Below are 15,706 nucleotides of genomic sequence, written 5' to 3'. Positions count from 1 at the left end.
TTAAATAGTTTCTGGTCAGAATATTTAAAAGGCTGCCTTTTTCTATCTGAACCTGTTAGAGGCAGGAGACCAGATGAGTGACAACAGCTCTTTAGTTTATAGTGAACCCAGCAGCGAACAACAGAAAAACCCCTCTTTATATACAGTTCAGTCGGAGGCAGCGGCCAATCAGCAACGTGCTATTTCCCGCTCTAATTTCCCTCCAAAACTCTTAAAGATACATTACACTCCTTCCCTCCCAGAAAACATTTTACCCCTATTTGCATCAAATTAACATCTTATTTCTCTACGTAGTCACTGGGCGTCTCCTAACTCTTTCGGACCTGCGCAATTCATTCTCTGGGAGTGAGTCGAGCTGGCCGGAGGGACTGTTTGTTCCTCTCAGCTCCTCCTCTAGGCCATCCGGCCCTGGATTATTTGCAGAATCGTCCCTGCTTTCTTCAGGAGGGACCGGTTGGTGTCGCTGGACCTCATCGAACTCAGATAAGTCCCGCGTTTGCCCCGGGTTTGAGTCAGCTGTGGATTCAAACATTGGATAGTCAGGGCCTGTTTCTGGACTTTTGGTTGTTCTTTTTCTTAATTGGTCTATGTGGCGCTTCCAAACCCGGCCATCCTCTATCTCTACCCGATACGATTTGGGTCCGGTTGTTTCAAGGATTGTCCCCTTTACCCAATTTGGGCCTTCTCCGTAATTGTGTGCCCATACTGGACTTCCACTGTCATTTCTCTTGTTTTACCGTTTGTCCTTTGTACCCGTCTGGGGTGTAGTTTGGGTTTAACCGGTCTAATGGGCACCTAAGCTTCCTGCCCATCAGTAGCTCTGCTGGGCTGCGCCAGTTGCTACACAGGGGTTCTGTGTTGTACTGCTAGGAAGGTGTCAATTTTAATTGCCAATCGCCTGGCCTGATTCTGGACAATGCTTCCTTTGCACTCCAACGAAACGTTCTGCAAGGCCGCTCGTCGCAGGGTGGAAAGGCGCCGAGAGGACATGCCGGATGCCCTCTTCTGCCAAGTACCCTCAAACAGGGTCGCTGTGAATTGAGGGCCGTTGTCGGAAACTAGGTGTCGGGTAACCCGTGGGTTACAAATAGGTGCCGCAGGACTGAGATTACGGCCTCGGCTGTCATGGATCTCATAAGAATGATTTCCAGCCATTTGGAATAGGCATCGACTACCACTAGGAATGTTTGCCCATGGAAGGGCGGCAAAATCGATGTGGATCCTAGACCATGGGCCCTGGGGTCTCTCCCACTCCCGAGTTGGGGCCGTTGGTGGTAGTGGTCTGGACTCCTGGCAGGCTTGGCATTTTCCTACCCTGTCACTAATCTCCGTGTCCATCAAGGGCCACCACATAGCTCCTTGCTAAACCCTTCATTCTCACGATCCCAGGGTGGCCTCGTGCAGGAGTTCCAAAACTTTTCCGCAATTTCTCCGGGATCACCACTCTATCCCCCAGAGCAGACACCCTCCTTGAGCCGACAACTCCCCGTTTCTTTACATATTCCTTAAACTGCCGCTTGCGCAGCGGGCCATCCTCTTTGCACCCAACCAATTACAGTTCTTATTGTAATGTCCTTGTAAGAAGCCCGAGCCACCTCCTTGGAAGTGACTGGACCCGAGTCCAAAGAGTCAATTAGCAGGACGGGTGTGCCCGGAGTGGGGTCTTCGATAGTCTCTGGTAGTGGGCATCTGCTCAAAGCGTCTGCATGCCCTAACTCTTTTCCTGGCCGATGCAACAATTTGTAAGAATACGCAGCCAGAAAGATAGTCCATCGGGTCAGTCTAGGCGAAAGTGCCACGGGCGTTGGGCGGTCGCCTGCCAACAGGCCGAGTAGGGGTCTATGGTCTGTGACGATCTCGAAATCACGGCCAAATACATATTCATGGAACTTCTTTACCCCGGAAACTATGGCCAAGGCTTCTCTATCTAGCTGACTATAGTTTCTTTCAGCCGATGACATTGTTTGGGAGTAAAATGCTATAGGGGCTTCTGTGCCATTTGGCAACCGGTGGCTGAGCACAGCCCCCACCCCGTAGGGAGATGCATCACAAACTAACACCAATGGCAGCGTGCCATTGTATTGAATCAGTAGGCTATCGCTAGACAGAAGGTTTTTTACTGCTTCGAATGCCCTAGCTTCCGCCTTTCCCCAAGACCACACAGCTATCTTCGTTAGTAATTTGTGTAGCGGTTCGGCTATGGTCGCCTTATTTTTTAAAAATACCGCGTAAAAGTTGACCAGACCTAAGAACGCCTGTAACTCCGTTTTATTTTGGGGAGCTGGGGCCTTCCTGATTGCCCTAACCTTGCTCTCAGTGGGGTGGATTCCTTCCCTGTCTATCCGGTAGCCCAGGAATTCCACGGATCCTACCCCGATCTGACATTTATTCAGTTTAACTTTGAGACCGGCGGACCGGAAAATGCCCAAAACTTTTCTCAGCCGTACCCCTAAGTCTTCTAGATTGTCGGCGGATACCAGTACGTCATCAAAGTACGGTACCACCCCGGGGAGTCCCTGCAATAGCCGCTCCATTAGGTTCTGAAATAACCCTGGAGCCACACTAACCCCAAACTGTAACCGGGTGCATTTAAAAGCACCCCTGTGCGTTACGATTGTTTGTGCTTCGGCCGTGCTGCTATCTACGGGTAACTGCTGATAGGCTTGGGCCAAGTCTAGCTTGGCGAAGACCTGGCCCTGCCCCAAAGAGTGCAGTAAGTGTTGTACTACTGGGACGGGGTAGGCACTCTTCTGCAACGCTTTATTAAGCGTTGCCTTGTAGTCAGCACAAATCCGGACCAACCCGTCCGGTTTGATTGGGGTGACTATGGGTGTCTCCCACTTCGCATGGTCAACTGGCACTAGTATTCCCTGGCTTACTAGTTTGTCCAGCTCCTGGTCAATTTTGGGCTTTAGGGCGAACAGAACCCTCCTAGCCTTTAACCGGATAGGGGCAACCTGTGGATCAAGGTTAAAGGAGATCGGGGTCCCCTCGTACTTGCCCAAACAGTCTTTGAAGACGTCCCCGAACTCCTTCATTAGTTCGTCTTTTAGGTCGACGTCATTTCGGAAGACTCCGGTCACTCCCATGCCCAATGCCCGGAACCAGTCCAGTCCCAACAAGCTCGGCAAGGTTCCGTCGACCACGGTGATGGGCAGGGTCTTGTTGTGCTGTCCATACTTGACTTGGACGGACATTACCCCTCGGACGGGGATGCGATTTCCTTGGTAATCTTGTACCATTAGTTTCTGTGGTTGCAGCTTGCGCTTCGCGATGGCTGGCAAACGTTTCACGAGAGTGTCCCAGGACATGATCGTGATCGATGAACCGGTGTCCACTTCCATTCGGCACGGCACCCCTTCAATGTGCGTTTTAGTAAAAATCTTTTTTTCCAGGCGCGTGGCTGCTTGGCCTACTCTCACGGCAGTCTGATTAAGTTTCGCGCCTTTTTTGAATCGACCAATCACGGGCCTCTTCGTCGTTCCCGCGCTCTGATTGGTCGGTTTGAATTTTTGGTGGGAAGGTTGGGGCGCTCGACAGGCCTGCGCTATGTGCCCCTTCCTTTCGCACCGCCGACAAGTCGCATCCTTAAATTTGCAGTCTTGTCGTTTGTGTTGTCCCCCGCAACTCGCGCATTCGCCCCGGTCTTCTTTCTCTGGCCTCCCGGTGTGGAAGACTTCTTCCTCTTCCTCGCCTTCCTCCTCGGCCTGGACTTCCTCATTGTGGACCGGGGTTGTTTTTGCCCCAGTCCCCGGTGCGATCGGCGTTTGCAGGGTTTCTGCCGCTTGGGTGGACATCTCATGAGCCCTGGCCTCGTCCAAGGCGACTGCCAGTGTTAGTTGCTTCTGGACAGCAGCCGCTGTGATCGGATGTCTCTGACACCGCAAATGAGTTGGTCGAGTAATGCGTCTTCCAAGTCTCAATATTCGCAATGGTTGGCGGCTTTTCTCAGCGCTGCCATGTACACGCGAATCGATTCGCCCTCTCGTTGCATCCGTTGCCGCAATTCGAACCTTTTAACAAATTTTGAGGGCGTCGGTGCGTAGTGAGCCTGAAGGGCGGTCTGCAGGGTTTGCCACGGTACCGACTGTACCACGTTGGCTCCGAAAGCGACTCTGCGGTGTCGAAAACTTCCGAACCGCAGTGGCTTAGGAAGTATGCTCTCTTCCTGTTGTCGGAGACCCCCTGGAGTTCGTTTGCTTCGAGGAAACACTCGAAACGAGCCATGTATGACCCCCATTTGTCTTTGGCTGGGTCGAATGGCGCTGGCGGTGTGTAGCTGGACATCGCTGCTATCCGCCCTTATTTTGCTGGGTTCGCGTATTCCTGGTTAGCTCAGCTCTTTCCTGGCGCTCTTTTGCCTCGAAATCCCACCTTCGTCGCCAGTGTTAGATTCAGGCAATAACGAGGCAGGAGACCAGATGAGTGACAACAGCTCTTTTGTTTATAGTGAACCCAGCAGCGAACAACAGAAAAACCCCTCTTTATATACAGTTCAGTCGGAGGCAGCGGCCAATCAGCAACGTGCTATTTCCCGCTCTAATTTCCCTCCAAAACTCTTAAAGATACATTACACTCCTTCCCTCCCAGAAAACATTTTACCCCTATTTGCATCAAATTAACATCTTATTTCTCTACGTAGTCACGCAAGTAGACTGGGCGTCTCCTAACTCTTTCGGACCTGCGCAATTCATTCTCTGGGAGTGAGTCGAGCTGGCCGGAGGGACTGTTTGTTCCTCTCAGCTCCTCCTCTAGGCCATCCGGCCCTGGATTATTTGCAGAATCGTCCCTGCTTTCTTCAGGAGGGACCGGTTGGTGTCGCTGGACCTCATCGAACTCAGATAAGTCCCGCGTTTGCCCCGGGTTTGAGTCAGCTGTGGATTCAAACATTGGATAGTCAGGGCCTGTTTCTGGACTTTTGGTTGTTCTTTTTCTTAATTGGTCTATGTGGCGCTTCCAAACCCGGCCATCCTCTATCTCTACCCGATACGATTTGGGTCCGGTTGTTTCAAGGATTTACCCAATTTGGGCCTTCTCCGTAATTGTGTGCCCATACTGGACTTCCCACTGTCATTTCTCTTGTTTTACCGTTTGTCCCTTTGTACCCGTCTGGGGTGTAGTTTGGGTTTAACCGGTCTAATGGGCACCTAAGCTTCCTGCCCATCAGTAGCTCTGCTGGGCTGCGGCCAGTTGCTACACAGGGGGTTCTGTGTTGTACTACTAGGAAGGTGTCAATTTTTAATTGCCAATCGCCTGGCCTGATTCTGGACAATGCTTCCTTTGCACTCCGTGCAACGTTCTGCAAGGCCGTTCGTCGCAGGGTGGAACGGCGCCGAGAGGACATGCGGATGCCCTCTTCTGCCAAGTACCCCTCAAACAGGGTCGCTGTGAATTGAGGCCGTTGTCGGAAACTAGGGTGTCGGGTAACCCGTGGGTTACAAATAGGTGCCGCAGGACTGAGATTACGGCCTCGGCTGTCATGGATCTCATAAGAATGATTTCCAGCCATTTGGAATAGGCATCGACTACCACTAGGAATGTTTGCCCATGGAAGGGCCGCAAAATCGATGTGGATCCTAGACCATGGGCCCTGGGGTCTCTCCACTCCCGAGTTGGGGCCGTTGGTGGTAGTGGTCTGGACTCCTGGCAGGCTTGGCATTTTCCTACCCTGTCACTAATCTCCGTGTCCATCAAGGCCACCACACATAGCTCCTTGCTAAACCCTTCATTCTCACGATCCCAGGGTGGCCTCGTGCAGGAGTTCCAAAACTTTTCCGCAATTCTCCGGGATCACCACTCTATCCCCCAGAGCAGACACCTCCTTGAGCCGACAACTCCCCGTTTCTTTACATATTCCTTAAACCGCTCGCCGCGTAGCGGCCATCCTCTTGCACCCAACCAATTACAGTTCTTATTGTAATGTCCTTGTAAGCCGAGCCACCTCCTTGGAAGTGACTGGACCCAGTCCAAAGAGTCAATTAGCAGGACGGTGTGCCCGGAGTGGGGTCTTCGATAGTCTCTGGTAGTGGGCATCTGCTCAAAGCGTCTGCATGCCCTAACTCTTTCCTGCCCGATGCAACAATTTGTAAGAATACGCAGCCAGAAAGATAGTCCATCGGGTCAGTCTAGGCGAAAGTGCCACGGGCGTTGGGCGGTTGCCTGCCAACAGGCCGAGTAGGGGTCTATGATCTGTGACGATCTCGAAATCACGGCCAAATACATATTCATGGAACTTCTTTACCCCGGAAACTATGGCCAAGGCTTCTCTATCTAGCTGACTATAGTTTCTTTCAGCCGATGACATTGTTTGGGAGTAAAATGCTATAGGGGCTTCTGTGCCATTTGGCAACCGGTGGCTGAGCACAGCCCCCACCCCGTAGGGAGATGCATCACAAACTAACACCAATGGCAGCGTGCCATTGTATTGAATCAGTAGGCTATCGCTAGACAGAAGGCTTTTTACTGCTTGAATGCCTAGCTTCCGCCTTTCCCCAAGACCACACAGCTGTCTTCGTTAGTAATTTGTGTAGCGGTTCGGCTATGGTCGCCTTATTTTTTAAAAATACTGCGTAAAAGTTGACCAGACCTAAGAACGCCTGTAACTCCATTTTATTTCGGGGAGCTGGGGCCTTCCTGATTGCCCTAACCTTGCTCTCAGTGGGGTGGATTCCTTCCCTGTCTATCCGGTAGCCCAGGAATTCCACGGATCCTACCCGATCTGGCATTGTTCAGTTTAACTTTGAGACGGCGGACGGAAAATGCCCAAAACTTTTCTCAGCCGTACCCCTAAGTCTTCTAGATTGTCGGCGGATACCAGTACGTCATCAAAGTACGGTACCACCCCGGGGAGTCCCTGCAATAGCCGCTCCATTAAGTTCTGAAATAACCCTGGAGCCACACTAACCCCAAACTGTAACCGGGTGCATTTAAAAGCACCCCTGTGCGTTACGATTGTTTGTGCTTCGGCCGTGCTGCTATCTACGGGTAACTGCTGATAGGCTTGGGCCAAGTCTAGCTTGGCGAAGACCTGGCCCTGCCCCAAAGAGTGCAGTAAGTGTTGTACTACTGGGACGGGGTAGGCACTCTTCTGCAACGCTTTATTAAGCGTTGCCTTGTAGTCAGCACAAATCCGGACCGACCCGTCCGGTTTGATTGGGGTGACTATGGGTGTCTCCCACTTGCATGGTCAACTGGCACTAGTATTCCCTGGCTTACTAGTTTGTCCAGCTCCCGGTCAATTTTGGGCTTTAGGGCGAACGGAACCCTCCTAGCCTTTAACCGGATAGGGGCAACCTGTGGGTCAAGGTTAAAGGAGATCGGGGTCCCCTCGTACTTGCCCAAACAGTCTTTGAAGACGTCCCCGAACTCCTTCATTAGTTCGTCTTTTAGGTCGACGTCGTTTGAAGACTCCGGTCACTCCCATGCCCAATGCCGGAACCAGTCCAGTCCCAACAAGCTCGGCAAGGTTCCGTCGACCACGGTGATGGGCAGGGTCTTGTTGTGCTGTCCATACTTGACTTGGACGGACGTTACCCCTCGGACGGGGATGCGATTTCCTTGGTAATCTTGTACCCTTAGTTTCTGTGGTTGCAGCTTGCGCTTCGCGATGGCTGGCAAGCGTTTCACGAGTGTCCCAGGACATGATCGTGATCGATGAACCGTGTCCACTTCCATTCGGCACGGCACCCTTCAATGTGTGTTTTAGTAAAATCTTTTTCAGGCGCGTGGCTGCTTGGCCCACTCTCACGGCAGTCTGATTAAGTTTCGCCTTTTTGAATCGACCAATCACGGGCCTCTTCGCGTTCCCTGCTCTGATTGGTCGGTTTGAATTTTTGGCGGAAGGTTGGGGCGCTCGACAGGCCTGCGCTATGTGCCCTTCCTTTCGCACCGCCGACAAGTCGCATCCTTAAATTTGCAGTCTTGTCATTTGTGTTGTCCCCAACTCGCGCGTCGCCCGGTCTTCTTTCTCTGGCCTCCCGGTGTGGAAGACTTCTTCCTCTTCCTCGCCTTCCTCCTCGGCCTGGACTTCCTCATTGTGGACGGGGTTGTTTTCGCCCAGTCCCCAGCGCGATCGGCGTTTGCAGGGTTTCTGCCGCTTGGGTGGACATCTCATGAGCCCTGGCCTCGTCCAAGGCGACTGCCAGTGTTAGGTTGCTTCTGGACAGCAGCCGCCGTCGCAATCGGATGTCTCTGACCCCGCAAATGAGTTGGTCGAGTAATGCGTCTTCCAAGTCTCGATATTCGCAATGGTTGGCGGCTTTTCTCAGCGCTGCCATGTACACGCGAATCGATTCGCCCTCTCGTTGCATCCGTTGCCGCAATTCGAACCTTTTAACAAATTTTGAGGGCGTCGGTGCGTAGTGAGCCTGAAGGGCGGTCTGCAGGGTTTGCCACGGTACCGACTGTACCGGCGTTGGCTCCGAAAGCGACTCTGCGGTGTCGAAAACTTCCGAACCGCAGTGGCTTAGGAAGTATGCTCTCTTCCTGTTGTCGGAGACCCCCTGGAGTTCGTTTGCTTCGAGGAAACACTCGAAACGAGCCATGTATGACCCCCATTTTTCTTTGGCTGGGTCGAATGGCGCTGGCGGTGTGTAGCTGGACATCGCTGCTATCCGCCCTTATTTTGCTGGGTTCGCGTATTCCTGGTTAGCTCAGCTCTTTCCTGGCGTTCTTTTGCCTCGAAATCCCACCTTCGTCGCCAGTGTTAGATTCGGGCAATAACGAGGCAGGAGCCCAGATGAGTGACAACAGCTCTTTAGTTTATAGTGAACCCAGCAGCGAACAACAGAAAAACCCCTCTTTATATACAGTTCAGTCGGAGGCAGCGGCCAATCAGCAACGTGCTATTTCCCGCTCTAATTTCCCTCCAAAACTCTTAAAGATACATTACAGAACCTGTCTACTGATATTGTCCTGTCCCAACAATCCCAAGAGCCATTCAGAACTAAAAAACCATATATGTCTTTTTGCTCAAGAACTATTTTTCAAAACTAATCTACCTTACATCCAAATTCTTGCTAGACATTTCCATCGTTACATTTTGCATTTGATCTCCTCTGGATTCTTCTGAATCAGCTTCCAGGTTAGAGGGTGGATGGCAATGTATTGCACTGGTTCTTCTCCTTCTTCCAGAGTCAGTTCCAGTTGGTGTTGACTGGTAGGAGAGGAGAGACATCCAGCCCACAGACCTTGTTTGTCCCAGGGCCCAGTTCTCTCCTATTTAACATCTACATGACACTGCTGGGTGACATATCATCAATATGCTGATGGTACCCAGGCTTATATCTCCACCCTAGGCCACCTGAGCAATGCTGTGGTTGTCCTGTCCCAGTGCCTAGAGCTGTGGTGGCAAACCTATGGCACGCGTGCCAGAGCCCTCTCTGTGGGCATGTGTGCCATCACCAGCTGCTCTTTTGGGTTCCATCGCACACATACGCACTGGACAGCTGGTCAGGAGTGCATGCGCACCAGCCAGTTGCTCTCTTCTAGGTTCTGATATGTGCATGCGCACTGGCCGCATGCGTGCAATGAAAACTGGAAAAGCAACTGGCTGCCGCGCACCTGCGCACCGGCCAGCTGCTATCTTCTGGGTTCTGCTGCTCTGGCATGGGCGCCAGTTTCGGCACTCGGTGCCGAAAAGGTTAACCACCACTGGCCTAGAGACTCTAAGGGCCTGGATGAGGTACAATGTGTATCAACTCAGCCCAAACAAAAATGAGTAACGTTTGGACATTTGGGCCTTCTGGTTACAAGGTTCTTCCATCTCTGGTGGAATGGGACAGTCTGGAAACTGTCCCAGACAGACCTGGTGTACAATTTGAGAATCCAGCTGGACTCATAGGTCTTGTTGGAAGATCAGATGGCAGCCATGACTAGAAGGACCTTCTGGTTATGCACTATTTGTACCCATCCCTGGACTGAGAGTCTTTGATCACAGCCACTCATGTTCTTGTGATTTTTCATCTGGATTACTACAACACACTCTACACAGGGTTGCCCTTAAAAAAATATTTGAAAACTTCAGCCAGCACAAGCTGTAAATGGTGTCGGATATTCAACATGTGTATGTTGAATGTGCTCAACCCCACTACTGTGTGAGCTACAGCAGGGGTCTCCACCTTGGTCCCTTTAAGACTTGTGGACTTCAACTCCCAGAGTTCCTCAGCCAGCTTTGCTACAGTGTGTTTCCAGTGCAATTCAAGGTTATTACCTTTAAAGCCCTTCATGGGTTACTGGAGGGACTTTTTTCTCCTAGCTGTTTCTACCTGTCCAATTCAATTTGGCAGGTTGGGCATATTATAGGTCCTGCCAGCCAAGGCATGTCAGCTGGCAGGGACTACTAGTAGGAGACATGCCTTCTTTGCTGTAGCCCTGCCCTTTGGAATATTCTCCCTTTAGAGAGTAGGATGACTCCAACCCTATTGGCCTTTCATACCGTTATGAAGACCTGGTTACCCGCCCTGGTCTGGGCCCCCAAGAGTGTGAAAGCCCTTGTTTCTTCACTATATACTACAGCAGGGGTGTCCAAACTACGGCCCGCGGGCCAACTGCGGCCCGCGGGTCAGTTTTTATTGGCCCGCAGCAAATTCTCGGTGGACAGTGGGGTGCGGCCCCCGTCCTGGCCCCCAAGGAAGCCGCCGCTCGCCCGGTTGCAGATGCGGAGTGGCTCCGCTGAGGCGATCCCCGCCCACCCGGGGCTGCGGGCCGGCCATTCCGCCACTGGGCTGTAGGGGGCGCCCAGGACGCCCATGGCTCCAGCCCGGCCCACCAGACAGAGGAAGAGGCGGGCGGGCGGCGACGCCCATCGTCCCCACGCGGGGCTGCAGCCCCGGAAGCCAGGCGGGCGAGGCGCTCTGCTTCCCAGCCCCGCTGGATCCTCTCCGGCGCGGCGCTCTGCACGCTCAGGGGCGCTTACTTGTCGCGGATGATGGTCTGCAGCTCCCGGATCTGGTCGTTCATGGGCAGGAGTTTGAGCTGGGCCGCCGCCGATCCCGGCCAGTCGTGACGCCGCCGCCGCCGACGTGGCCGTGGCCTCCTCGGCGCCCCGTCGCCCGCACAGCAGCCGTTCCGCCAGCGCAGCGACGCCGGCTGCCGTCGGCGCTGCTGCTGCTGCTGTCGGGCTCAGGCTGTCACCGCTGCCCGGCCGGGTCGGCGGCGCAGCTGCCGAGGCCCGCCGCCGCCGCCGGCATCCCGGCCTCTGCCCCGCCGGGCCCACCACGCGCCGGTCGCGGCAAGGCATCGCCTCCATGCGCCGCCGGGCAGCGCCGCGGCGCCCGCCACACGCTCCGCTTACCTCAGCCGCGGGCCCGTGTGCGGCCCGTGACGCGCCGAGCTCGCCCGCTCCCATTGGCCGCCGCGCTGCCGCTCCGCGCCGCCGCCACTCGGCGTTCGGAGGAGGGGCTGGTGCCCGCCCACTCGCCCCTAGTTAGCCCGTCCCTTTCTGGCCTGGGTGGGAGCCGCGTGGCACACCTGAGTGGCTGCGAGGCGGTGCGGGCCTCGCCTGGGCCTCCCGGAGTCCCTCCATTGGCTGCTGTGTCTCCTCAGTGGGAAGAGAGTTCATGACGGACGGAAAATCCCCAGTAAATACATGCTGGTTGCCAAAAGCTTGACTTTTGATGTAACTGGGGATGCTGCGAAGGTCATAAATGCAAAGACTGGTGGTAAGTCACTTTTTTCAGTGCTGTTGTATTGGTCGCTAAATGAGTGGTTGCAAGCCGAGGATTACTGGTAGCCGCTGTCAGTATTTAGGTCTCTATGTATTTAGGTTTCTATGCCCATAGCCACATCCACTCAGTCACATGAGTAGTTAGCCACGCCCACCAGTCACATGACCACCAAGCCACACCCCAAAATAAGCCACGCCCACAGAACTGGTACAAAATTTTTTAGCACCCCCCCCCCGTGGCCCGGGCCTTTGCTTATTTTTCTGTATTTGGCCCTCACTCAAAAAACTTTGGACACCCCTGTACTACAGTGATAATTTTACTCAGTGATCATATATATTTATTCTGTATTTCTTTTTGTTGCTTTATTTTTTTAATGTTATTTAGGATGTGATGTCCAGAGTCATTTATTGAGATGGCGGCTATAGAAATTAAATATATAAATAAGAATATACAGACAGAAATGTGTGGAGGGTTGGTTAGTGCTTTTCCCCCCCTTTCTCTAGATTACAATAATGGTAAGATAAGTTATAATAATAATTCTTCTTTTTGACCAGAAAAATTGCATAATGCATTTTGGCCCTAATAATAAAGTCATGCTCTTAATAATATATCTGGATAATAAGAATAGGAAATGCTCTTGTATGTCTCTTGTGCTCGTTAGAACTTAAGATAAAAATTGCTGGAGTTTTTCAAATGGAAACAGTTTTTCTTTGTTTTCTCTTTCATTTCTCTTCAACACTGAGAAGAAAAACAAAGAGCATGGTAAAAGGAATAATGGGGCCCTTCCACACCATCTGAGTTTCCATTTTCAATAGAAATCCTTTAAAGCCAAACGCTGATCACATCTATTCCCGCTAATCAAAAAATGCACAGAAAAACTCTACATGGGCAAGAAAGGTGTTAGGTGCCGAATCAACACTAGGATCACCCTGAAGCAATGCAGTATTTCAAGAAAGACTAATTTTGCTATGATTTTTCAAATAGTACAACAAAGCCAACCATAAATAAACTCAGTTCCAGAATGCATACAAGATCAGATATGAAGATGATTTTGAACTGCCAAAAAGGCCCCCTTATGGAAGTGCCTAATAGAAGGGTATAATAATAACAGTAACAGAGTTGGAAGGGACCTTGGAGGTCATCTAGTCCAACCCCCTGCTCACGCAGGAGACCTATACTAGGGATTTGAACCGCCGAACTGCCAACCTTTCCGATCGACAAGCTCAGCGTCTTAGCCACTGAGCCACCTAGCCAGACCTTGAGCCACCTAGCCAGACATGGGTATATGGACAGCAAGCATGCAGGATTTATTAAAGAACTGCAAGGGAATATACCCCATGTATTTCCTAGCCCATGACAATATTCTGCAATTTGCTAATCACTAAGAGAAAAAGCAGGTGTCGCCGCCTTGAATTCTGTCTGTACTTCAATATTTTACAATGGTATGACTGACAGAGAAGTGAAGAAAAAACTCTCAGGTGTATTGATTAGTTCTAAATTGTGTGGTTAGTCATACCTTCGCTCTTAAATCCCCTTGGCACCAAACCAATAGTCTCTACTTCAGGTACTTCGTCTTCTTCTGCATTGGAAACATTGGGTGGAATAGCTCTTCGCCCACTCAAAGTAGCATGAGTTCTCTTATTCTCAGTGGCCGTTGGTTCTGACATTGTAGCTATCTCACTGATGCCTCCCCTACATCAAGAAAGCAAAGAGGAAAAAAAGTTAATGCAAACAAGCCATCTTTACACTAAGCTGATCATGCTATCATGGGGGGGGGGGAGTAGAAAAATAGCTGCAAGGTAATGTCACAAAAATACTCCAATAAATTTCTCTTACATGGATATATGACAAAAAAGCTGAGAAAAGAACATTGTCAATTTTCTAGTAATATCCAGAACATTCAAGGATTCTATTTTTTTTTTAAAGCATGCAACTGCCAAACAACAACAACAACAGCAACAAAGCATGCTATCTCTTTGGTCCTATACGAACTACCAGGAAAAAAAAATCATGAAACTCATTGAATTTCACAATTCCTGGGTCAATTATGGTATGTATATTGAGGCTTCCTGAAAATGCTTTCAACAATTTATTACAGCTTGCTCATAAAATATGTTCTCTAAGCTCAACTGTTCCCAAGCACCACTTCAAGCAATAATGCAAAATATTTTTTTTCAGTAATTAATAGACTATGAAATCAATCAATCATTAGAATGAATTCTAAGGAATATACCTTGTCTTAGAAGTTGTGTGTCTTGTTTCTCCTCAGTTTCACAAATAGTGCAAACTCTGTGCAAATATTAGGCTTGAGCAAATGCTATATATGGTCTCTTCCACCCCCACCACTCCCTTCCTCCATCCCCTCCCTTCATGCCTGCAACATGACAGTCATCATAAAACAAGAGGAGAGTTGTGAAGGCTTGCTCTACTCCTCTTCTCTATTTTAAAAAATATTTTTATTGAGCGTTTTAACAGCAATAATAAGAACTAATACAAACCAAAAGAGAAGGAGAAATAAGAAAAACGAAAGAAAAAGGTAAAAGTGCAATAAGAAAAAGTGTAGAAGTAGGAAAAAGAAAAAAATATTAAAAAGTGACTTGTGATACTCTTCACAGCAGTTATAAGTACAATTATATTTTAAGCTTTCTCTCTAAAGTTACAACATGTCTCTCTTCTTTCTACAATCTATCCTGTCTAAGCATAAAGCCATAAATCACAAGTTCACTTAAAAAAAAAGTACACAAAAATCCATAAGAAATTTCCAGCCACCAATAAATAAAGATATTGTCCCTCCTCGAATCAAAGAAATCAGTTTGTCTTCTCAGCAAGTCCTGTCAATTTTATCAATCATTCCTTCATACCGAATCTTTCCACCTTTATGCATTTAATAATCTTGCCACAGTACAGTACAGTAACGATAATATTGAAATAAACGTTCATGGCTATCTGTTTATTCATCAATCCTAAATAAAAAAGTTCTGAATTCAATCTGTTCCACTTCTCTTATTAGCTTTTCTCCATCTGATTCTCATTTGAGAAGCAAATTAATACTATTCATTTAAAGGGTTATTTAGAGACTGAAGGATGGAAAATATAACTATACTGGAATATAACTATAAACTATAATGAATAGGCTTTCTCAGCCTTTAGAACAGTCTGTATATCTGTACTGGATGTGCAACATAAATATCATAAGATGGTCCCAAACAAGATTATGAAAATACAAAAGTGTTTTTAACTCAAGTCAAACTCAGAATTGGATTCGGAGAAAGAGTTCAAAGCCATTGGCAACTACAAATATGAGACAAGCGATAGAATCTGAAATACATATTCCAAGCAGCTCTTGGAAATTCAACTAAACCTTTCTTTTAATCATTTGGATGCAAAAGTCATATACTACAGTATTTGCATTTAAAGATGCATTTTACATGCAAACTCTTTAGACCTCCCACTGTTTTGGCAGATGACAAAGATGGTGGCTAGATCATTGCATACAGCAGTCTTTAAGTTTTGCCTACTGCTTCCTTTGATTATTTTGGTGTCACGTAGATTTTAAAAATCTAGGCTTTTAAATATCTGATGACCAATTTCTTCTACCTTAGTAGGAAGTTGAGACAAAATGCTATAACACAGCTGTCTCTAAATCTGCTAGTTCAGAGACAGCAAGATTAGAAAACAAAGGTCAATAGAGTCTATTTCCTTTTTTTGTTATTTTATTTTCTCTCCCTTCATATTGGCTACAACAACAACATAGTGAACTAATTCTCCAAACTCCAAAGCACCAGACATTTGGAGCCATTCAGCTGTTTATACTATCCTGCAAAGATTTTCTGAAGAGCAAGATCATAATGGCTCACTAAAACAATAGCAAGGAAGGATCCATTTTAACTCTAGGGGTATACTATTCCAAAGTAGGGAAGCCAATATGAAGAAGTCTCCCCCTTGTTCCAGATGTGGACATTCTTTAGGGGCAGAAATTACAACAAGTCAGAAATGGTCAGCTTCAATTTATCACTAGATAAACCGGTTTATCACTAGAT

The 15,706-nt window shown here is 49.2% G+C and overlaps 1 protein-coding gene across 1 annotated transcript in view; it reads right to left on the bottom strand.

Annotated features, from left to right (window-relative positions):
* Positions 1-14,038, bottom strand: part of F13A1 (coagulation factor XIII A chain) — a 142,174-nt gene extending 128,136 nt beyond the window's left edge. The window contains exons 1-2 of the mRNA XM_058175275.1: positions 13,900-14,038; positions 13,183-13,358 (exon numbers count right to left, since the gene is read on the bottom strand). Of these exons, the coding sequence (XP_058031258.1) occupies positions 13,183-13,333 (151 nt within the window). The 5' untranslated portion in view covers positions 13,334-13,358; positions 13,900-14,038. The remainder of the gene's footprint in view (positions 1-13,182; positions 13,359-13,899) is intronic.
* Positions 14,039-15,706: the final 1,668 nt, after the last annotated feature.

This window comes from Ahaetulla prasina, chromosome 3 (assembly GCF_028640845.1).
Source record: "Ahaetulla prasina isolate Xishuangbanna chromosome 3, ASM2864084v1, whole genome shotgun sequence".
In the NCBI taxonomy this organism is placed as follows: domain Eukaryota; kingdom Metazoa; phylum Chordata; class Lepidosauria; order Squamata; family Colubridae; genus Ahaetulla; species Ahaetulla prasina.
The sequence above is the reverse complement of the archived record's forward strand: the minus strand, read 5'-3'. Positions and strand labels throughout refer to the sequence as shown.